Source organism: Sardina pilchardus, chromosome 5 (assembly GCF_963854185.1).
Source record: "Sardina pilchardus chromosome 5, fSarPil1.1, whole genome shotgun sequence".
In the NCBI taxonomy this organism is placed as follows: domain Eukaryota; kingdom Metazoa; phylum Chordata; class Actinopteri; order Clupeiformes; family Clupeidae; genus Sardina; species Sardina pilchardus.
The window spans coordinates 8,439,917-8,459,733 of NC_084998.1; the positions used below are offsets into that span (position 1 = coordinate 8,439,917).

At 48.5% G+C, this 19,817-nt stretch overlaps 1 protein-coding gene across 2 annotated transcripts in view; it reads right to left on the reverse strand.

The window, feature by feature from the left end:
• The window catches only part of zzef1 (zinc finger, ZZ-type with EF hand domain 1), a 47,383-nt gene that overhangs the window by 407 nt on the left and 27,159 nt on the right, over nucleotides 1-19,817 (reverse strand). The window contains exons 41-54 of one of the 2 annotated variants that reach the window (XM_062536259.1): nucleotides 19,490-19,664; nucleotides 18,222-18,354; nucleotides 17,608-17,834; nucleotides 16,784-17,146; nucleotides 16,315-16,415; nucleotides 15,831-15,963; nucleotides 15,014-15,373; nucleotides 14,343-14,486; nucleotides 13,867-14,035; nucleotides 12,825-12,923; nucleotides 11,579-11,744; nucleotides 9,327-9,477; nucleotides 4,620-4,691; nucleotides 1-2,552 (exon numbers count right to left, since the gene is read on the reverse strand). The exon at nucleotides 1-2,552 is cut by the window's left edge and continues 407 nt beyond it. In XM_062536259.1, the coding sequence (XP_062392243.1) occupies nucleotides 2,472-2,552; nucleotides 4,620-4,691; nucleotides 9,327-9,477; nucleotides 11,579-11,744; nucleotides 12,825-12,923; nucleotides 13,867-14,035; nucleotides 14,343-14,486; nucleotides 15,014-15,373; nucleotides 15,831-15,963; nucleotides 16,315-16,415; nucleotides 16,784-17,146; nucleotides 17,608-17,834; nucleotides 18,222-18,354; nucleotides 19,490-19,664 (2,374 nt within the window). In that variant the 3' untranslated portion in view covers nucleotides 1-2,471. Of the gene's footprint in view, nucleotides 2,553-4,619; nucleotides 4,692-9,326; nucleotides 9,478-11,578; nucleotides 11,745-12,824; nucleotides 12,924-13,866; nucleotides 14,036-14,342; nucleotides 14,487-15,013; nucleotides 15,374-15,830; nucleotides 15,964-16,314; nucleotides 16,416-16,783; nucleotides 17,150-17,607; nucleotides 17,835-18,221; nucleotides 18,355-19,489; nucleotides 19,665-19,817 lie in introns of both variants that reach the window. The other variant, XM_062536258.1, reaches the window with a different exon arrangement.

Sequence of the window (19,817 nt, forward strand, 5' to 3'; positions counted from 1 at the left end):
TAATCGTAGGCACATATTGTTCATATCTAAGGCGCAGCCGAGACAAACCCCACTGGAGGGAGAGCCCCAAACTAGCCATGCAGCCGTGCTGAGTTGGCCCAGGCCCAGAGCCAGTGGCCCTGTGGCGTGGTGGACAGCCCTGGCTGCTCCATGTGTAAACAAAACCGGCAGAGACTGACTGAAAAGGTGGGTAAGATGTCCGAGAGCTCCTCTCCTCTCCTCTCCTCTCCTCTCCAGGCTAAACGTCTGTTGTTAGACAAGAACACCTCCGCAGCATTTGTGTTTAGAACTAAATAATAATAATAATAATCATAAAAAAACTAAATCAATCAACAAGATCAATGGTTGATCTCTAGATCAATAAATCGGCATCTCACTTCTTTCCATACAGTACTCATCGTGAATCCTACATGAGAAGCAGAGGTCACAACTGCTCATATATCTGCACGCATGCACACACACGCGCACGCACACACACACACATACACACACACACATACATACACAACAGTCGTGCCATGGAGAGGAGTAGAAGAGCTAATTTTATGGGGGTGCTTTTGACAATGAGTTTCTTTGGCATATATTTCCATTGAAATCACTCTCTCCCTCTAAAATCAAATTAAAAAAGGAAAAAAAATAAATATCTAAATTCTACATGTCCTGGTTAATTCCTATATACGACCATTATAAGGTCTAGGGAGGAAAATGTGGTATTGGCATGAGACAATCTACGGTGAGATTGCAAAATTGAAGACTACATTCCTGTTCATCCACCCTTAGCTGATAGACACTGAGCGATGCGATGAGTAAAGTGATATTGTTTCTCTGCAAAATGACAGCCATGCATTTAATATATATATATATATATATATATATATATAACATATATAAATATAAAATAAATGGATGTTCTTGCCATTTTGTCAAACATTAAGACCTGCAATGTGGTCTCTGAAGTGACCAAGAACGCACACGCGTGCACACGCGCACACACACACACACACACACACACACTTAGTTTGGACAGCTCGAGCAGGGAACACACAGCTGAATAAAAATTCGGATCTATGAATGACAAAACTCAGACAAGGCCCTGCAAGGGGCCGAGTTGCTGTGCAATGTTATGCAAAAGTGAAATGGTTATTTCACAAACCCACCAGGGCACGTCATACCATGCAAATGTGCTCGCGCACGAGTCTGTAGCCTGCTGGACGAGTGCCGCTGTGCACCCGACGGGAAGCCAGACTGTGAAGGCTGTGCAGTGCTCATACCACACACAGACTGTTTATCCGTTTGTTTGAATAGTTATACTTCTACTAACTGTTAACTTGTGAAAGTTTTATGATGTCCGCTGTTCATTTATCATGTTCGCAAAGAGTTGTACTGACAGGTATTTTCGGGTCAGTTTCGGGAACACGACATGGCATTCGTTTTTACGCGTTCAGAGGTTAGACGCCCCTGGTTATGTTGGCATGGCACGTCGCAACCCAACTGGGTTTTAGCTGCTAGCCACTAGTCGACCCTGATGCTGTGAGAACTACAAAGTTCCGCTCAATGTCAACAATGCATTTTTTTTGTTTTTTAACGAGCGCTTCCGCAGGTGAAGAACAGTCGTCCAAGGAGAGTGATGGGTTAAAAGGCAGGATGAAAAGAAGTTTTTGCGTGTATGCGTGTGTGTGTGTGTGTGTGTGTGTGTGTGTGTGTGTGTGTGTGTGTGTGTGTTTTCCACGAGTGCTCCGAGAACCAGTCTTAGGCCAGCGTGACTGATGAGCGGCCCAAGCGCACTGCGCTGCATTTGGGTATTTTTAGTCGCCGTGTACGCCAGGAGACACAGCAGAAAGGAGAGAGTGAGGAAGAAGAAAAAGAAGAAGAAGAAGGAGGAAAAAAACAGCAGAGGCAAGCAAGGTGACCTGCTTTCCGCGATGATCGATTGTCTCACCTAAGGTGGCTTGTCTTTTAAAACAAAACAAAACAAAAAAACAGAACCCGCCCAGAAGTAAATGTGGCAAATTTGGCACACTACATGTGTGTTAAAATAAAGTAAAACAATAAAAAAAGAAAACTTCAAGTAATACAGCTCGTAAAAGCAAACAAAAAGTGAACCGAAAAAGGACACCCCCCCCTCAAAAAAAAAACATGTCATACTGATATATCCACTGCATTTCACCTAAGGCAACAACTGTTGTGATCAGGAGGGCGTTGCTAAAAGTGATGAGAACAACAATCATAACAAGAATGAAATAGAAAAATACATCCCTTCATACTTCGCAGCCTGTCAGACAGACGATGGAAGTAGTTCCTTTAACAGGCAGGTTTCTCTGGAAGACATCAGGAGGGCTTGACCCCTGGTGTGCCTCTAGCCCCCAAAATGACCCCCCCCCCATCCCTCCGAGTGTCCAATCGGGAGCAGGAAGCTTTGTCCACCTCTCCGTCTCCGTCTGTGCCCCCTCTCGGTGTCTCACTCCTTCCCTTTAAGGAGAGGTGCTGAGGAGCTTGGTGGATCTGTTGGGGTAATTGATAGCCAGGCTGATGGCAGCAATGTTCTTCAGTGCCTGCACATTAAAATGAGAAAGCGAGAGAAAGAGAGAGAGAGAGAGAGAGAGAGGGGAAAAGAGAAAGAAGGAGAGAGAGAAAGTGAGAGAAAGAGAGAGAGAGAGAGAGAGAAAGAGAGAGAGAGAGGGGAAAAAAAGAGATTGATGAATAAGTGTGTGTGTGTGGGAGAACAGTGAGTTGGTCGTAGAGAAAGTGAGAGAAAAGCAGGTAGGGAGTGGGGGTGCTGGTGGTGCTGGTGGTGGGGAGTTGGATTATGCGACAGCATCTCCTGTCATCCATCACGCTTTTACACCTCCTCTCAAACGCACTCACTCTGCTCGCTTGCTCACAGCCACCCACCCACACATACGCCTTCCATACACACACACTTCTCTCACAAGCGCACACACACACACACACACACACACACACACACACACACACACACACACACACACACACACACACACACACACACACACACACACACACACACACACACACACACACAAACACACGCACACACAAATGCGCACACACACGCAGGCATGCATATGGCCCTTACACAGACCTGTGATGCACACAGAGCAGACCACTAAGCAGGAACAGTCAACATGTGCACATTACAAAACAAGAGGCTGAAATGAAGCTCATTCTATCCAATGGCCACTAATAGCTGCTAACACGCTGCGCTGATGATGCTCCTCAGTGGACACACTGGTCACTCGGAAGCCTATACGTCCACTCTAGAACGCAACACTGGCCATGTCTATTCCATAGACCTTTGGGTCTGGCCACACGTAATTCAGCTGTAGTGTCTGGACGTCAGGCCTCTTCAGAAATGGCGTCCGACATTAAAAACAGTCGCTGTGCGTGGCCACTCACAGCTAGCCTGTTAGCGTCAATCAGCCCAGAGGCGAGGCTAGGTCTGCCAGGCGCGCTAATAGCAGATGATTAGAAAAATGCATTAGCTGAAAACAAGTGTGCGAACACAATAAGCACAATAAGTGCCCTGTGCGCTCTCTCTCTCTCTCTCTCTCCTTCCCTCCCTTTCTCTGTCTAACACACACACACACGCACACACACACACCTTGTAAACTGCAATAGTTTTGTGTAAGAGGAGCTGTTATTTCCTCCGTCGTGCTAGCGCTAGATAGCGTACTGTATTTGGGAGTCCCTCACAGCTCAGGCAGACTGAGAGAACGTAGGGGGAGTTAGGAGGTGGGGACACTCACTGCACTGCACTGATGGAGCACCGGCTACCAGAGTCTGGCTTCGGAAAGTAAACGTCCTGCCACATTGGTGCTCCAACCATTCACTTAATCAGCTGATTCTAATTAACACAACTCTTAAGCCAGCTAGATCATCTAATTAGTGAAATCACATGTGTTAAGCGCACAGGTAGGACCAGAGCCGTAGACAGAGAGAGTTGCGACACTCTTTGATGTCGCCGCCACACGATCAAAAGTTCAGCCAGCTGAATGACTGAATCGCTGGAGAGTGGGATGTATTTCTGGATGCTCGAGAGTGTAATCAATTAACTCATTGACTACTGACCAAAAGATTGGCTGTTTGAAGTTCCAAATCTCCTATAACCCGGAAACTGGCATGGGAAAGCGCTGCCATTCTTTTCCACAGTCTCTTACGGGAGTGTCGCCACTTTGTTCTCTACCACTCTGGGTAGATACAGTACATGGCAGGCTTGTACTTTCTGAAGCCGGACTTTCACATATCTGCCAGCCACACCTCAGAGCTTCACTGCATTCTAGTGTGTAACACCGTTAGACCCGTGAGATACACATGGCCACTTGCACATGCACACATACACACACTCATGTCTGCATATACACACGCACGCACACACATACCCTCCTGTTTGCATACATACAAACATACTGTACAGAGAGAATACAGTATATACACACACACACACACACACACACACACACACACACACACACACACACACACACACACACACACACACACACACACACACACACACACACACACACACACACACACACACACACACACACACACACACACACACACACACACACACACACACAGAGAGTGCGCATTACCTGAGCGGTGTGGTTGAGGAGCTTCTCGGTGGTGGTGAGGGCCAGGAGGTACTCCTGCAGGATGCCTTGTTCCTGCAGAGGGGACAGAGGAGAGCAGAGGACTTGGTGCTCAGTGCTGGCAGCGCGCCACAGACAAGCACACCAACACCATCATCAATGACAAACAAGACCTTGAGACGCACATAAAACCGCGCTGACAAATTCTAATGCGAGTGCTAGCGCGACCCGGGCGCACACTCAATCTAATTTACGGACTGCCGCCAAGTACACTGAAACTAGTGTGGAAGTACGCCCGGGCAGCCATCTCTCATCAACAGTAAATGCCATTCCGATGCCTTTTTTTTTGGTTTTGTGCACTATTTTCAATTCATAACCCAATAACAGGGCATTTTCACAAAAGCAGCATTTTCACCCCCCCCACCCACCCCCCGTTCCAAGTTCCCCTTGAGGGAAGAAAAGACCTTCACGCATTCTGGGCGTCTTTCTATCTTAATCACATCAGTTAATTCGTGACCCCGGGATTAAAAGCAATCGGAAAGGGATTGGCGGCACGCTGCGGAACCCACGGATTACGTAATCCGCGAGACGGAGTTGGGAGGGTAGAGGTAAGCCCTCGCCGCCGGGACTCAAATAGCACGCCGCCGGTCAGCCAAAGAGGCAAGCGGGGCTATTTAGACAGATAACGTCCTGTTGGAAACGGCCCCCGTGATGCAAAGCAGCCGCCGCACTTGGCCCGTCCGTCCGACTGTTTACACTGCCGGTCCACTGTCAGGGTGTTTGGTACATCGGGAGAGTGCATTACCTGCGTCTACAGTAAGCTTGTGTTTGCAGTATTTATAAAAACGCAGACAGATAACTTTCGCCCCATGCATGCGACCGGGGGAGGTTGTAAATGACATGGAAATGGCCTGCTATGGTAGTCTCGTATGTGTATGTGTGTGTGTGTGCGTGTGTGTGTGAGAGAGAGAGAGTGTGTGTGTGTGTAGAGGGGTTTGTTTGGACAAGGTGAGAGGAAATGCTTGAGGGAGGCAACCCTGGTGAAGCTAAAGGCCCCTGTGCCGTGATGTCCGAGAGGTGCGGGGCACGGTGAAGTCCAAACAAAGAGTTTAAAATGTTTAACTTTGCAGACTTCTGCTCTTTTTCTTGCGTGCGCATTACCGGACGGTGCGCTGAGAGCCAAATTGTTTGGAGAGGACTTGACTGTTTCATCACCAGGCACATTTGGAATGGCTGCCAGTTCAATGGCTCAGTGGTTAGTTTCTTCTCTCTCTCTCTCTCTCTCTCTTTACGGGAGCTGCCTGACAGGCCCTTTCTTCAGAGGCAACAAACACTCGGAGGCTGACTCACTCCAGATGAAAGTATTGAGACAGTTTTAAGTTAATTGGCAAAAATAGACATAAAAAAAGCTGACTCACTTGACAATGACAGTCAAGCGTGTTTGTTTTAGTGTGTGCTTGTATGTGTGAGTGTGTGTGTGAGAGTGTGTGTGTGTGTGTGTGGGTGTGTGTGTGTCTGAGATAGAGAGAGCGAGGGAGAGAGAGAGAGAGAGAGAGAGAGAGAGAGAGAGAGAGAGAGAGAGAGAGAGAGAGAGAGAGAGAGAGAGAGAGAGAGAGAGAGCAGTAGAGGGTGAGCAGTTGAGCAGACACAGGGAGAGCACCAGCGAATATCTTCAGGAAGCCAGCGAGGCCGTTTTACAACCTTTCCTGTTCTGCAACTGCCGCCTGTCAAGGGCCCGCAGCGCAGTGGCTCAACTACTCTGTTACTGCAATGATATGGCGGGAGCGGGACGCTACCTTGCCGCCCAAATGAGGAGTGAGACAGTGTGTATTGTGTGTGTGTGAGATTAGAGGGCTTCTACATATCATATACTTTTCCATATGCCCTGCGTATGAAGTACATAATTGTGTGGCTATGTGATCAGCTTTGGAGATGTACACATGACGTGGATGCTGCACTGGTGCAGAGCAAGCCGTCCACCCCACTGTTAGCCGTGCAGAGCGCTGCAGCTGATCAGGTCCATCTCTGCCCTCTGGTGGTCATCACACGAATCACAGCCTCTCCCACTCAGGGAGGACGATGACAACATCCTCTGATTAGCATAGCACACACAGGAGGGAAGATAACCAAATGTACCAACCAAAGCCATAGAAGGAGAAGTTCTTTGGTTTCAACGCTGGAGCTCATAAAACACTTATAAGGGAAAAAACCAGGCTTGTGAGGTGAGTGTGTGTTGCGGATATGGCTTCCCTCCTGACTGGTGGACTCTGACAGGTAGGCTACACCTGGCACGTAATTGTACGCGTTCCGCTCACAAAGCGCCTGCTGAAACAATTACGCTGCATTCCAGACAACTCGGATGTCGGAGGTCGAACTTCAATTCCAACCTTGAAGGTGGGGTAGATCGACTTACCCCGAGTTCAGAAGTGGGAACTCTGACTACAAATGGCGTTCCATTGCACTTTTGTCCCTGTAGGAGGTCGGAATTCTTGACCCCCCGAGTGGGTCTGGAATGAAATTGGGAGATTCCAACTAGGAAATATCGGACTTCCGAGTTGTATGAAATGCAGCTTTAGCTTCCGCTGTAATCAATGGAACTGACCACGACCAGATGTGATGGCGGCGTGCAAAAACAACCAGTCTTCTAAAACCGTTTTTTTACGCGCTCTGCGATCGGGACGCCTGAGAGTGAGTTATTGGATGTGGAGGGTCACATGGCTCTCAGCGTGGCCTCAGACCGCCGGAGGGGCCCAGATGGCTGGCCTCAGATCAGCGTCTCGTGTGCAGCGGGGAGGACAGGTGGGCAACGCCATTACAGCGCTCCGTCACTGACCACCATCGCCACACGCCTGGGCCTCACCCAGACACACACACACACACACACACACACACACGAACACACAGACACAAGCATTACACAGACACACACAAACAAATAAACAAACTCCGATAAAACCATCTTGCTACATCTCAGCCATTGATCAAATACCACTATCTGACACCGCCCTCACATTATATAGCCAGAATGTACACACACACACACACACACACACACACACACACACACACACACACACACACACACACACACACACACACACACACACACACACACACACACACACACACACACACACACACACACACACACACACACACACAGACAAAGGCTTCACTGCAGACAGGGTGCTGTATCCTCTTCTAAGACATCACTCATCTCTTTTGCCAACACACACAGTGCTCATCAGTAACATCCTGATGGGCGCCCTATAACTCCGCCTTCCTAACCTATCCAACCTCCATCTTGTATTCTCCATCATCTGCAGGGACTTGCAAGTGACCGTGCGGTGCTGTTCATCCATCTGGGCAAACTGACTGGAGGCCATGAGTGTTGTTGAGCTTAAAGCAGGGGTCATCTCTTTACCTGAAGTTATCAGAGATGTTCGAAGCTGCTATAATATAAATTATATCGATCTATCATAAATCATGGACACAGGGCCTGAGAGCTTTAAATGCTGATGTTATAGTGGAGACTGAGACAGGCCCTATAACTCAAGGGCCTTCAAGCTCTTGGCCTAGTTTAACTCCATCTTGTAGTTTGCGCAGTGACCTGAAATTAGAGGTCGACCAATATGGGTTTTTCTATGGCTGATGCCAATGGCCGACATTTGGCTGTTTTTCCCCTCAATTTGGATGATAAAGGATAAGATGATAAAAATTTAAAGGTGAACTACGCAAGTCTTTTTAGCTTCGGAGTCATTGGAAGGGTTATTTGACTTATTTCGGGTTGAATGATGGCTGTCTCGCTTCCCCCTAGCGCCTGTGAATGGAAAAAAACACACTTGCAAGTTTGTGCCACTGGGCCAGTGATTGAGGATTGAGTGATTGACTGATTGAGGAGTGTAAAATGTACGCGCTAACACTGTAGGGGAAGCTCTGCAGAGAAACCTGCAAGCGTAAAACAAGCGAAAGCGAAAACAGCGAAGAAATCTCCACACCTGCATAGTTCCACTTTAAGCGCTCTGATTTCTCACAGGACCAGCATTGTTGCACTCTTCCAACGGTTCTGTCTGGAGTCGGCCGGTAATTTAATTGACGTAAGGAGCAGCGTGCGGCACACATGTTCCACAGCGACAACAACACTGGGATGTTCTGGGACGAGGGGCTTCTCCGAATGTTTAACACTCTGTAAAGCGCCACCAGACACAAGTAATGTTTTGGCGCTCTACAAGTGAAATTAAATTGAAATTGAAATGAATGTCCGCAGGTGCAGCTGCCTGTTAATCGGCTTAGTATATTTCAACATCGCCCGATGCTGATTATCTTTTTTAAAAAATGACAACAATTGGCATGATTAATCGGTACAACTCTCCATAAGGCTGGAGGTGACTAAAGACCATGAGGGGTCACTGAAGATCATGAGAGTTCACTGCTGGGGGAAGCGGTCATGGCTCACCACAGCTTTGGCCTCGGCGATGAAGAAGAGTGAGGCTGGAGGTGACTAAGGGTCATGAGGGGTGACAGCTGGGGGTGGGGGGTGGGGGGGGGTTATAGAGGGGGGTTATGGCTCACCACAGCTTTGGCCTCGGCGATGAAGAAGAGTGAGGCTGGAGTAAGGGTCATGAAGAAGAGTGAGGGTGGACTAAGGGTCATGAGGGGTCACAGATGGGGGGTGGGGGGGGGGGTTATAGAGGGGGGGTCATGGCTCACCACAGCTTTGGCCTCGGCGATGAAGAAGAGTTCGGTGAGGGCGCGGTGGAGCGGCAGCAGCACGTTGACGCTGGTGGGGTCCCGACTGGCCGTGCTCTCCATGGAGGAGAAGAGCAGGAAGAGCGGACGCAGCAGCGTCAGGTCACAGGCCCTGAGAGAGAGAGATGGAGAGAGAGAGAGAGAGAGAGAGAGAGAGAGATGGAGAGAGAGAGAGAGAGAGATGGAGAGAGAGAGGGAGGGAGAGAGAGAGAGAGAGAGAGAGAGAGAGAGAGAGAGATGGAGAGGGAGAGAGAGAGAGATGGAGAGGGAGAGAGAGAGAGATGGAGAGAGAGAGAGAGAGAGAGAGAGAGAGAGAGATGAAGAGAGAGAGAGAGAGAGAGAGAGAGGGAGAGAGAGAAACACACATGGACAAAAGGACACATTTTAGAAAATTGGAGGAAACTGGGTTTTCATTTCCTGCACTGAATAATTTAACAACTAATTATTGTGCCTATGTGTGTGTGTGTCTGTCTGTGTATGTGTGTGTGTGTGTGTGTGTGTGTGTGTGTGGAGAGAGAGGGGGGCGATCCTCGATGCTAATACGTTAAACACAAGTGTGTTTTCTACTCTCCCCCTGGTCAAGCCCAATCCATTATCCCAGTGCTCCACTGGCGCTGGTGTGAGCGGCGAGCGCTGGCCAGGCACGGGGGACTCGGAAAATATGCAAACCGCCGCGGAGGCCTGCAGTCCCGTCTCCATGGCAACAATCAAGGGAAGAAGCCTCTAGATGGAGCTTTATGCAAATGTTGTGTAAATCAGTAGCAATGCATTGCTCACACAAACACACACGCGCACACACATACACACACACACACACATACATACATACGCGAGTGCACACACACACACACGGATGCTTGCGCGCACACACACGCACACACGCTTGTCACTAGGGGACTGCGTATGTGTGGTACTCATCAGCATAGTTGATGAGCCTGTGTTTACCCACAGCTCTGCCCTGCTGTGTAGCAGAGATACGTGAGTGAATGGCCACGGCGGGTGTGTGGGATTTCCCCGGTGGGACCCACAGGTGGGGGAGAGCACACAGGCAGCCATGCGGAGCCCAAAAAGTGACGCATAGCGAAGAACAACACTGGAGGCACCAGCATCCCAACACATTCTAAATGTTATCTCTTTAGCAGATGGGCCTGCCCAAAGCAACTTGCAGAACAGGCAAGGTCTACTTTTTGAGTGTGAGTGTATGTGGGTGTGTGTAGGTATGTGTGTGTGTGGGTGTGTGAATGAGTGAGTGGATGTGGAGACAATGGAGGAAGCTGCCCTGAAGCAGTATCAAACGCTAACATCTAACCCGTCGTAACTGCCGTCGAAAACTTACATAAAGTGTGTTACTAAGGCAAGAAAATGCCAACACACTTCATGCTGCGTGTGTGTGTGTGTGTGTGTTTTGCAAGAGCCAAACCAATCATCTTGGAGACACCAGTATTAACCCTATAAAAGACCTCAGCCATCATGTCATGTGGTGTAGTTACATACAGGGATAAGTGTGAGTGTGTGAGTGTGTGAGGGTGTGAGGGTGTGTATTACATGGGTAAGAGTGTGTGTGTGTGTGTGTGTGTGTTAAATGGGTGAGTGTGAGTTTGACCTCCTAAGTGGAGCCAGACTGGGCCTTGACTGCGCTGGCCTCAGGAGGCAGTCAGACGGCTAGCGCTCCACACTCTAGTGGCTGTGGGCAGAACGTGCGTGTGTGTGTGTGTGTGTGTGTGTGTGTGTGTGTGTGTGTGTGTGTGTGTGTGTGTGTGTGTCTGTTCGGCCACATTGTCCCCGAGATGGAACGTTTGGTCAAAGCAGAGAGGACAGGAAGGACCCGTCAAAAGAGCTGCAGCTGGAATCAGCTCCCAACAGTGGGTAACAGAGAGAGAGAGAGAGAGAGAGAGAGAGAGAGAGAGAGAGAGAGGGAGATACTGTAGATACAGATAGTGTGTGTGTGAGGGATATAGAGCGAGGGATGGCGTGCGAGAGACAGGGAGAGATGGGGAGAGAGAGAACAAGAGAGATGGAGAGAGAACAAGCGTGAGAGAGAACAAGAGAGAAAAAGAGGTGGAGAGAGAGAGAGGTGGAGGGCTGCTCACCACTGTGTGGGGCACTGTAGCAGGCGTAGCAGCAGGTGGATGGCCTTATATATACAGAGAGAGAGAGAGAGAAAGAGAGAGAGAGAGGTGGACAGAGAGAGAGAGGGGTGGAGGGCTGCTCACCACTGTGTGGGGCACTGCAGCAGGCGTAGCAGCAGGTGGATGGCCTTGAGCCGCTGGTTCCCCGTCTGCCGACAGGCCACGCCCACCTGCCACTCCCAGATGTCGGCCAGCGGCAGGTGCACCAGAGCCTTCTCGTCCGCCAGCATCTGCTTCAGGATCTCAAAGCCTGGCGGACACAAGGGGCAGAGATGCCTCAGAGACCAGAGACACACTCACACTCACACTCACACTCACACTCACACTCACACTCACACTCACACTCACACTCACACTCACACTCACACTCACACTCACACTCACACTCACACTCACACTCACACTCACACTCACACACACACACACACACACACACACACACACACACACACACACACACACACACACACACACACACACACACACACACACACACACACACACACACACACACGTCCTAGGGCGTTGAGTGTGTGTAGTACTCATCAGCATAGTTGATGAGCTTGTGTTTCACTACAGCTATGCCTTACAGTGTAGCAGAGATATGTGAGTGAATGGCCACTTAAGGCCTGTTTGAGTTCAACAGTGGGACCCACAGCCCTGAGGTGAGCAGTCAGCCATTTATAGCGCAACACATACAGAAGGAGATTTGACACCATTAGCTATGATCCTTGAATATCCCCTTGGAGATCAATAGCTTATCCATCTATCTATCTATCTATCTATCTATCTATCTATGGTGTGAATGAGAACAGTGATGAGTGTCTGCCATCTTAAAGCGACTAAGTGTGCTGGGACATTGGGGCATGTTTGTGTGGGTCTTGGGGAGTTATTTGTTTTTGTTTTTGAGGCCACAGGAGGAAGGGGGGGCGGGGGAAGGGGGACAATTATTCCTCCAATTAAAAATGACACCACCACAGGTGACGAAATCGCAGGTGCCGAGCCACTCCGGCTAACTGCGGTGATCAATCATAAATGTTCACGCCTCCAGCGAGACAGGAAACTATGAGGGGAGAGAGAGCGAGGTCCTCGCTGAATAATATGCGTTCGTTATCACTCAACCTGTGACATTCTTATTTTCCTCGTTCACAGAAGGCCTTGAGAAATCAGGCAAGCATACTTGCAAACAGCAAAACAAGACAAGAAAAATGAAAGGGGACCCGATAATAGAGGGGAGACAAAAGGACAAAAAGACAAAGAACAAATAGAAAAGAAAAGAACAAAAAGAAAAGAAAAGAACAGAACACAAAGAAAAGAAGGAGAAAAAGACCTGTTTGGAAGCGTCCTCGATGGCCCCCGGTCACAGTGAACTTGTAGCCCCATTCAGTGTTACTCATGTCAGAGACGAACCTGTAGTGGAGAGTGTCCCCTGGAGGAAAAGGTCAGGAACACGTCAGTTACACACACACACACACACACACACACACACACACACACACACACACACACACACACACACACACACACACACACACACACACACACACACACACACACACACACACACACACACACACACACACACACACACACACACACACACACACACACACACACACACACACACACACACACACACACACACACACACACACACACACACACACACACACACACACACACACACACACTGCTCTACCCACAAAACACACAACAGTCAAGCATAGAAGACAACTCTTGCCAAACACAGCACACCCCAAACGCAAACACAACTCTTTGTGTGATATCAGTTGTGTCTGCTTCCAGACAAAAGCCTGTTTGATAGCTTGCCAACTGAAAACAAACAGCCAACACACAAGACCGCAACAGTCGAGGTCAGGTCAAGTCCAGTCAAGTCCAGTCATTCTTGTGATTCCTCACAACGGGGTCCCGAGACCATGTACCAAGTTTGGTTTTGATACACAAACGTGTTGCGGAGATATGACCTCACTTCCTCTGTCCAACAGAAGAGAACAGTCCAATCAAGTCCAGTCTGGTCCAGTCAAGTCCAGTCCATTAGAGCCTCACTGGGCATTTCTCTGTTTGTGTGATATCAGTTGTGTCTACTTTGAAACAAAAGCCGGTCTGATACTTGACAACTGAAAACAAACAAAGACGGCCAACAGATACGGATGCAACAGTCACAGTCCAGCACAGTCAAGTCAAGTCCAGCACAGTCCAGCAAAGCCCAGCACAGTCCAGCACAGTCCTGCACAGTTCTGCACAGTCCAGCACAGTCCTGCACAGTCCTGCATAGTCCTGCACAGTCCTGCACAGTCCTGCACAGTCCTGCACAGCACAGCACAGCACAGCACAGTCCAGCGGGGCCTCACCTGGGATCTCGAAGTCGGTCCACTTCTGGTGGGAGCCGCTGAAGTTGTGCATGTCCTGCAGGAAGTCGGCGCTGCTGGCCATCAGCAGCTCGTCGCAGCCCTCCTCCGTGTGGCAGCGCGGGTCAAACTTGACCGACAGGTAGATGGCCCCGGGGATGTGCACCTTGTCCTGGTCACACACAGCAGAGGAGCAAATGGACATGACTTACCATGGGAACACCAACAAACAAAATAAATCAAATAAATAAATAGTGGCCACAGGCTCAACGTGTGGATGTGACTTCAATGGCAAGCAACAAGAGTTGTGCTTTACATGTTTTTTTGTCTTGTCCTTGTTTGCAGTGGGGGTGAACACAAACAGGTTTCAGAGGAGATTGCACAGTCGACATTGCTATATCTTTTTATATACCGTATATATACATTTATATATATGTGAATTTCTTCCATGCGCGAGGCGCCCGGTCCTCCAGACGTACCTGGAAGTTGGTGTCGTTGTCGTAGGGGTGCTTGGACTCGCGCATCTGCACGGCCATGCCGGGCTCCTCCATGAACTGGCAGCCGGTCAGCGACAGACTACCCAGCATGCTCTGGCTGCAGCCCTTCAACACCTTCTGTAGGATCTGAGAGCAATCAGAGCAAAAGCCAATCAGTACAAAGAGGGGTGCAATATGAGAGAGAGAGAGAGAGAGAAATAAAGACAGAAAAAATAAAGAAAGAGAGAAGAAAGAAAGAAAGAGAGAGAGAGAGAGAGAATGAATATCTGTTGCAACAGTTTTTGTTGTTAATTGTAACAGACTCAAACTGGCTGCAACCCTGAGTGTTAGAGTCTGACACCAAACGCGTCATTCCTTAAAGTGTTGGGAAGTGAGACTCAGAGCCGCAGCTACACCAGGCACGTGACTGAAACGTTCCGTTCGCAGAGCATCTGGTGCAACCATTAGCTTCAACCATCCTCCATGGAACTGGCTGCACCAGATGTGATAGCTGCACATACTTTCGAAAAAATTAGACCAGTCTTCTAAAACTTTTTAAAAAATGTTGGCGACGCAAATAGAACGCTTCAGTGGCAGACCTGGTGTGACCCGGTGTGTTTCCTCACTCCACAGCAAGGTACCCCATTGGCCAACACACACACACACACACACACCCTCTCCCAGAGCGGCCGCTCCTCCAGCTGCATGAGCATGTCCAGGATGTAGGCGAGGTGCGAGGCGCCGCTCAGCTCCAGGTCCTCCTCGCTGATGGGGGCGCCGTCGGGCCAGTCGGCCAGCAGCGAGGCCAGCACGTGGCGCGCGTACAGGATGGCGATGGCCTCGTTGACCTTGACCAGGTACTGGCGCACGGCCTTGTTGCTGCGCGCGTCCAGCTCCTTGTGCAGCAGCGCCGAGCTCTTGGTGCGCCGCTGCTTGGCGTAGCTCAGCTGCAGGTCGCTCTCCGTGTTGGTGATGAGCTTCTGCGTCACCATGTTGCTCTCCTCCGTCGCCTTCTCGCACCGGCTCGGCTTGGACTGGACACAGAGGACACACGTTTACAGCGCTTACAACCACAGCTGTGGAATAGGTATATTCACACTAATGTTGTGGTAGCGTTATTACATTGTTAAAACTGCAATGCTCTTGCAATCACAGTTACTTGCAATCACTATCACAACATAACAGTTATTATGTTGTGGTTGTTTCTTCATTACTTTGTGACTTTGTTGTGATTGTATTACACATTGCAATTATGTTGTGGTATATAGTATACAGTACTTAGATTGTAGCCTTCTTACAGTTAGAGTATGGTACAGTTGTGGGTACATTACAATTACAGGACAAAGTACAGTGCAAAGTATTGACTATTTTGTATACTGTATGGACCAGATCAGGTGCAGCAAAAACAAAACTTTTTGTACAGTTTTTTTGAACAGTTTTTGTTCCAAATTAAGTTCCTTTTGTAAAGCACGGTCACGACGAGCCACTCACCACGCACGGCACAACGACCATGTCCGTGTCCACGGCCTTGGTGGCGACCGAAGAGCGGGGGTTTTTAGTGGGCTGCCACTTCTGGGCCAGAGTGCGGATGGCCTCGTCGGTTTTGATCCGATCTCCATCGAACCTTTTCACGAGACAAACAGAGCATGTGATTAATGGCTTCATGTCTGAAACTGCAGCCTTATGGAGACGACAAAGAGAGCAATGTCATGAAACAAACTTCGGACTTGGCAAAACAGATTGTTTATTGTTCATTGTTTATAGGATCCCCGATGAAAGTAAAACATGATTAAAGGTAATAGTACAACCTGTTGCATTAGAAATACAGGTAGTGCCTTTAAAATGCTTTCTTTATGTTTTTTTGGTGACATTATGGTGAGTTGATACAACAGAGGTTAACATAGTCATAAGAGAACATAGTCATAAAATAACATACTGAAGGATTAATATCAAAACATTTGAGTATGACACACACCTTTTCTGCACCTCCAGGAAGAACGAGTCCGTCCTCTTCATCTGCAGCTCGTACATGGCCCTCAGAATGTGCAGGGGCGCGTTCAAGGCATCATGGGTAATCTGCAGAGAAACAACACGGGACACAACATGAAACGATTTTGGCGGCCACAAAAAAAGTGTTTTGAGACTAGACTTTGTCCTTTAGAACTTTACAAATCCTCTAGAAGGTCATGGTATTCTATAGATTGCAATGAAGTCTCTCTCAATTATAGTGCTGATTCCTTTCACATGCCTGGCATTATCAGTAGTCAGTGGTGTTGTCTTGTGTGACTAATCCAGCTATGACAAGAAAGATATTTTCTTTTTTCAAATACATATTTTCTTTTTTAAGTAGTCCGTAGTCTCATCAGGAGAAAAAATAAATGTTTTCTTTATCACTCAAAATGATATTCAAACAGTCGCTTCAGCAGATGACACACTCTCCATACCTGGAAGCAGATTTTGGTCTCCTCGTCCAGTCCCTCCAGCGGGTCCGGCCGGCCGGGCTCGTTCTCGTCAGCGCAGCAGCTGGAGTGGTCCGAGTCGTGGCCCTTCTCGCCGCCCCGGCCCGTCACCTCGCCCTCGTCCTCCCCTTCCTCGTCGTCGTCGTCCTCCTCGCGGTCGGCCTCGGCGTCCGTGTCCTCGGCCATGGAGTGGATCTCGCGCTTGGACGAGTAGAGCATGATGGACAGGATCTCCAGGTCGCGGAGAAGCCACATCTTGCTGAATCCCGTGCCCTTGCTGCACTTGCGCACCAGCAGCTGGGTCAGGCCTGAGCTCTGGATGGCCTCCTGGGCCTGCGCCACGCCGTGCTTCTGCAAGGGGGACGGGAGGGATGGGGGGGAGGGGGAGGGGGGTAGAGGAAACATGCTTTAGGGCTCACTACAGGCTATTTACTGCAAGCAGATCAGAAGAGTCTAAGGTCTGTCTATGTCTATGGCCATCATAGTACCATGGTTCAAAACGTCATGCTTAATGGAAAAGAGCACACAGCACATATCAAGGGCATTCATCTATGGTTTCATCAAAGCATTAAAAGTTTTAGACTTTTTTAGACCATATTTGAACACACCTACTGTGTCTGTGTGTTTGTGGTGTTGAGTGTGTTGTAAAGGCCCTTGAGGGCCAGGGAGAGGACCCAGATATTTTATTTGACCTGCCTATGTGTTTGTGGTGTGTGTGTGTGTGTGTGTGCACGTAGTATGCATGGTGTGTGTGTGTGTGTGTGTGGGTGTGTGTGTGTGTGAGTGTGTGTGTGTGTGTGTGCGGTCACCTTGAGTGTGTTGTAGAGGCCCTTGAGGGCCAGCGAGAGGACCCAGGTGGCCTCCACGGCGTCGGCGGCGCTGCTGTCCACTCCGCTCTGCAGCAGGTGGCTGATGATGCTGATGAAGTTCTGCAGGTAGCGGGACAGGTGCGTGGAGGTGGGGCTCGGGACGGGACCCTCGCTGTACGAGTCCCTCCTGCTGCTGTCGTGCTGTTGGACGAGCTGGTAGTCCTTCACTATGAGAGGAAGAACAACAGCAACGGAGAAATGGAGGGGTTAAAACGGCAAAAGGAAGAACAGATGTTAGACATTACGAGTACAAGCATGGACATCATCTAATGCATATTATGCATATTAATCTTTTAATAGTTTTGCCTTGAGATGGATCATGGATGGTATGTTAGCTTCCCTGAAGTCTAAGGACTTCTACACGGCCAGCTCTGGAAATATGGCTACAGGAGCGTGCTACATTATCATGGCTAGAATCCTCCATTTGTACACAGTAAGAGAGATGGAGGGTCGGGATGTGGACATGTAGGGATACACATGGATATAAAAATGGCCGCATCCTACTTGAACGCGAGTTTTGTTTTTGCTGATCGCTCGGCATTCTCTCCGCTCACCTGTTCTCCTCTTGCGGGTCTTCACGTCGACCACGGCTGCCCGGTTCTTCTCGGTGAAGTGCTTCAGCAAGATCATGTTGTGCTGCTCGTTGGCGTTGTCAATGAACACTGACTGAGTTCCCATACACAGAACCTGTCATCACCACGGCAGAAGGAAACCACATTAAATATTAAATAAGAAATAATACCACCAATACAAAAACACTCAACACCCCTAGAGCTGTAGGATACAAATAAAAGTGGCCTTCTGCGCCAGCAATGAGTGAATGTTGTTGATGTGAAATCACTAAAATATTTATACATTCATAAATATTCTGGAATTTCAAACAAAAACACCTCTTTAGTTTAAAAGACATCCTGTGAAAGTACACTCCATTGGTACACATTTACTCAAGGATGTTTGTGAGCACATAGACACCACATGATGAGAGCATGATCCACAGTCAGTCCCACCCATGAGGTCTATTTGCCTTCATGCTGCAGCACTGAGCCAAATGTAGCCTGGAGGAGCAGGTAGAGACAGAGAGATTTTTGATTCATGTAATTATGTGTCTTGATGTTTTGTATGTTGGTGCGTTCTGTACCCTTGTGATTCTACTGTGCTATCTGTAACACTGGCTTTGGCAACAATGTGCCCAAACAGTCATGCTAATAAAGCTCTTTTGAATTTGTATTTGAATTTGAATTTGAGAGAGAGAGAGAGAGAGAGAGAGAGAAACAGAGAGAGAGAGACAGAGAGAGAGAGAAAGAAAGATAGAGACAGAGAGGTTGGGGGTAATCAACTGAAATCTATAAGTTTCCTTTAATTTTAGAATACTTTAAAGCTGAAAGCTATAAGTTTCCTTTTTTAACCAAAGATAATCTAGATACATATGTTTAACTTATTTCTGAGTAGATATTTCTATTCAAGACCATATATTTTTAATTATTATAAATGTATTCCATTTTGTTTTTGATGCTTGTGTGTTACCTTCAAAACAGATATTGCATCTGTTTGCACTGTATGATGGCTTTGGCAATACTACTCTTCTACTGTAAGTCATGCCAATAAAGCTCATTTGAATTTGAATTTGAATTTGAATTTGAGAGGTTGGGGGTAAAGAGAGAGAGAGAGAGAGAGAGAGAGAGAGAGAGAGAGAGAGAGAGAGAGACAGAGACAGAGACAGAGACAGAGAGGTCGGTGGGGTAGAGAGAGACAGACAGAGAGAGAGGCAGGGGTAAAGAGAGAGAGGGAGACAGAGAGAGAGGTGAGAGGGTTTGCGCCGTACCTCGGGGAAGCCCACGAGCACCAGCAGGGTGAAGAGGTTGGTGCGTTTGAGCTGCTGAGGGAGCTGCTGGATGCAGTGGTCAGTGAAGCCGGCCAGCACGCCTGACCACTGCGGACACACGTTCAGGTTGCGCAGGATGTCGGCCACTGTGCACGCCCAGTCCAGACCGATACGACTGCAGGGGACACAGACACCAACACACACCATCACACATCTGCAAGTGCCTGAATTAAACCTTCCTTAGTGGAAAACGGTAAACTTCAGTGTCAAAAGTTTGAATTTGAAATTGAAATTTAAGGAATCTGTACTAATCTTACCCTCTCATGGT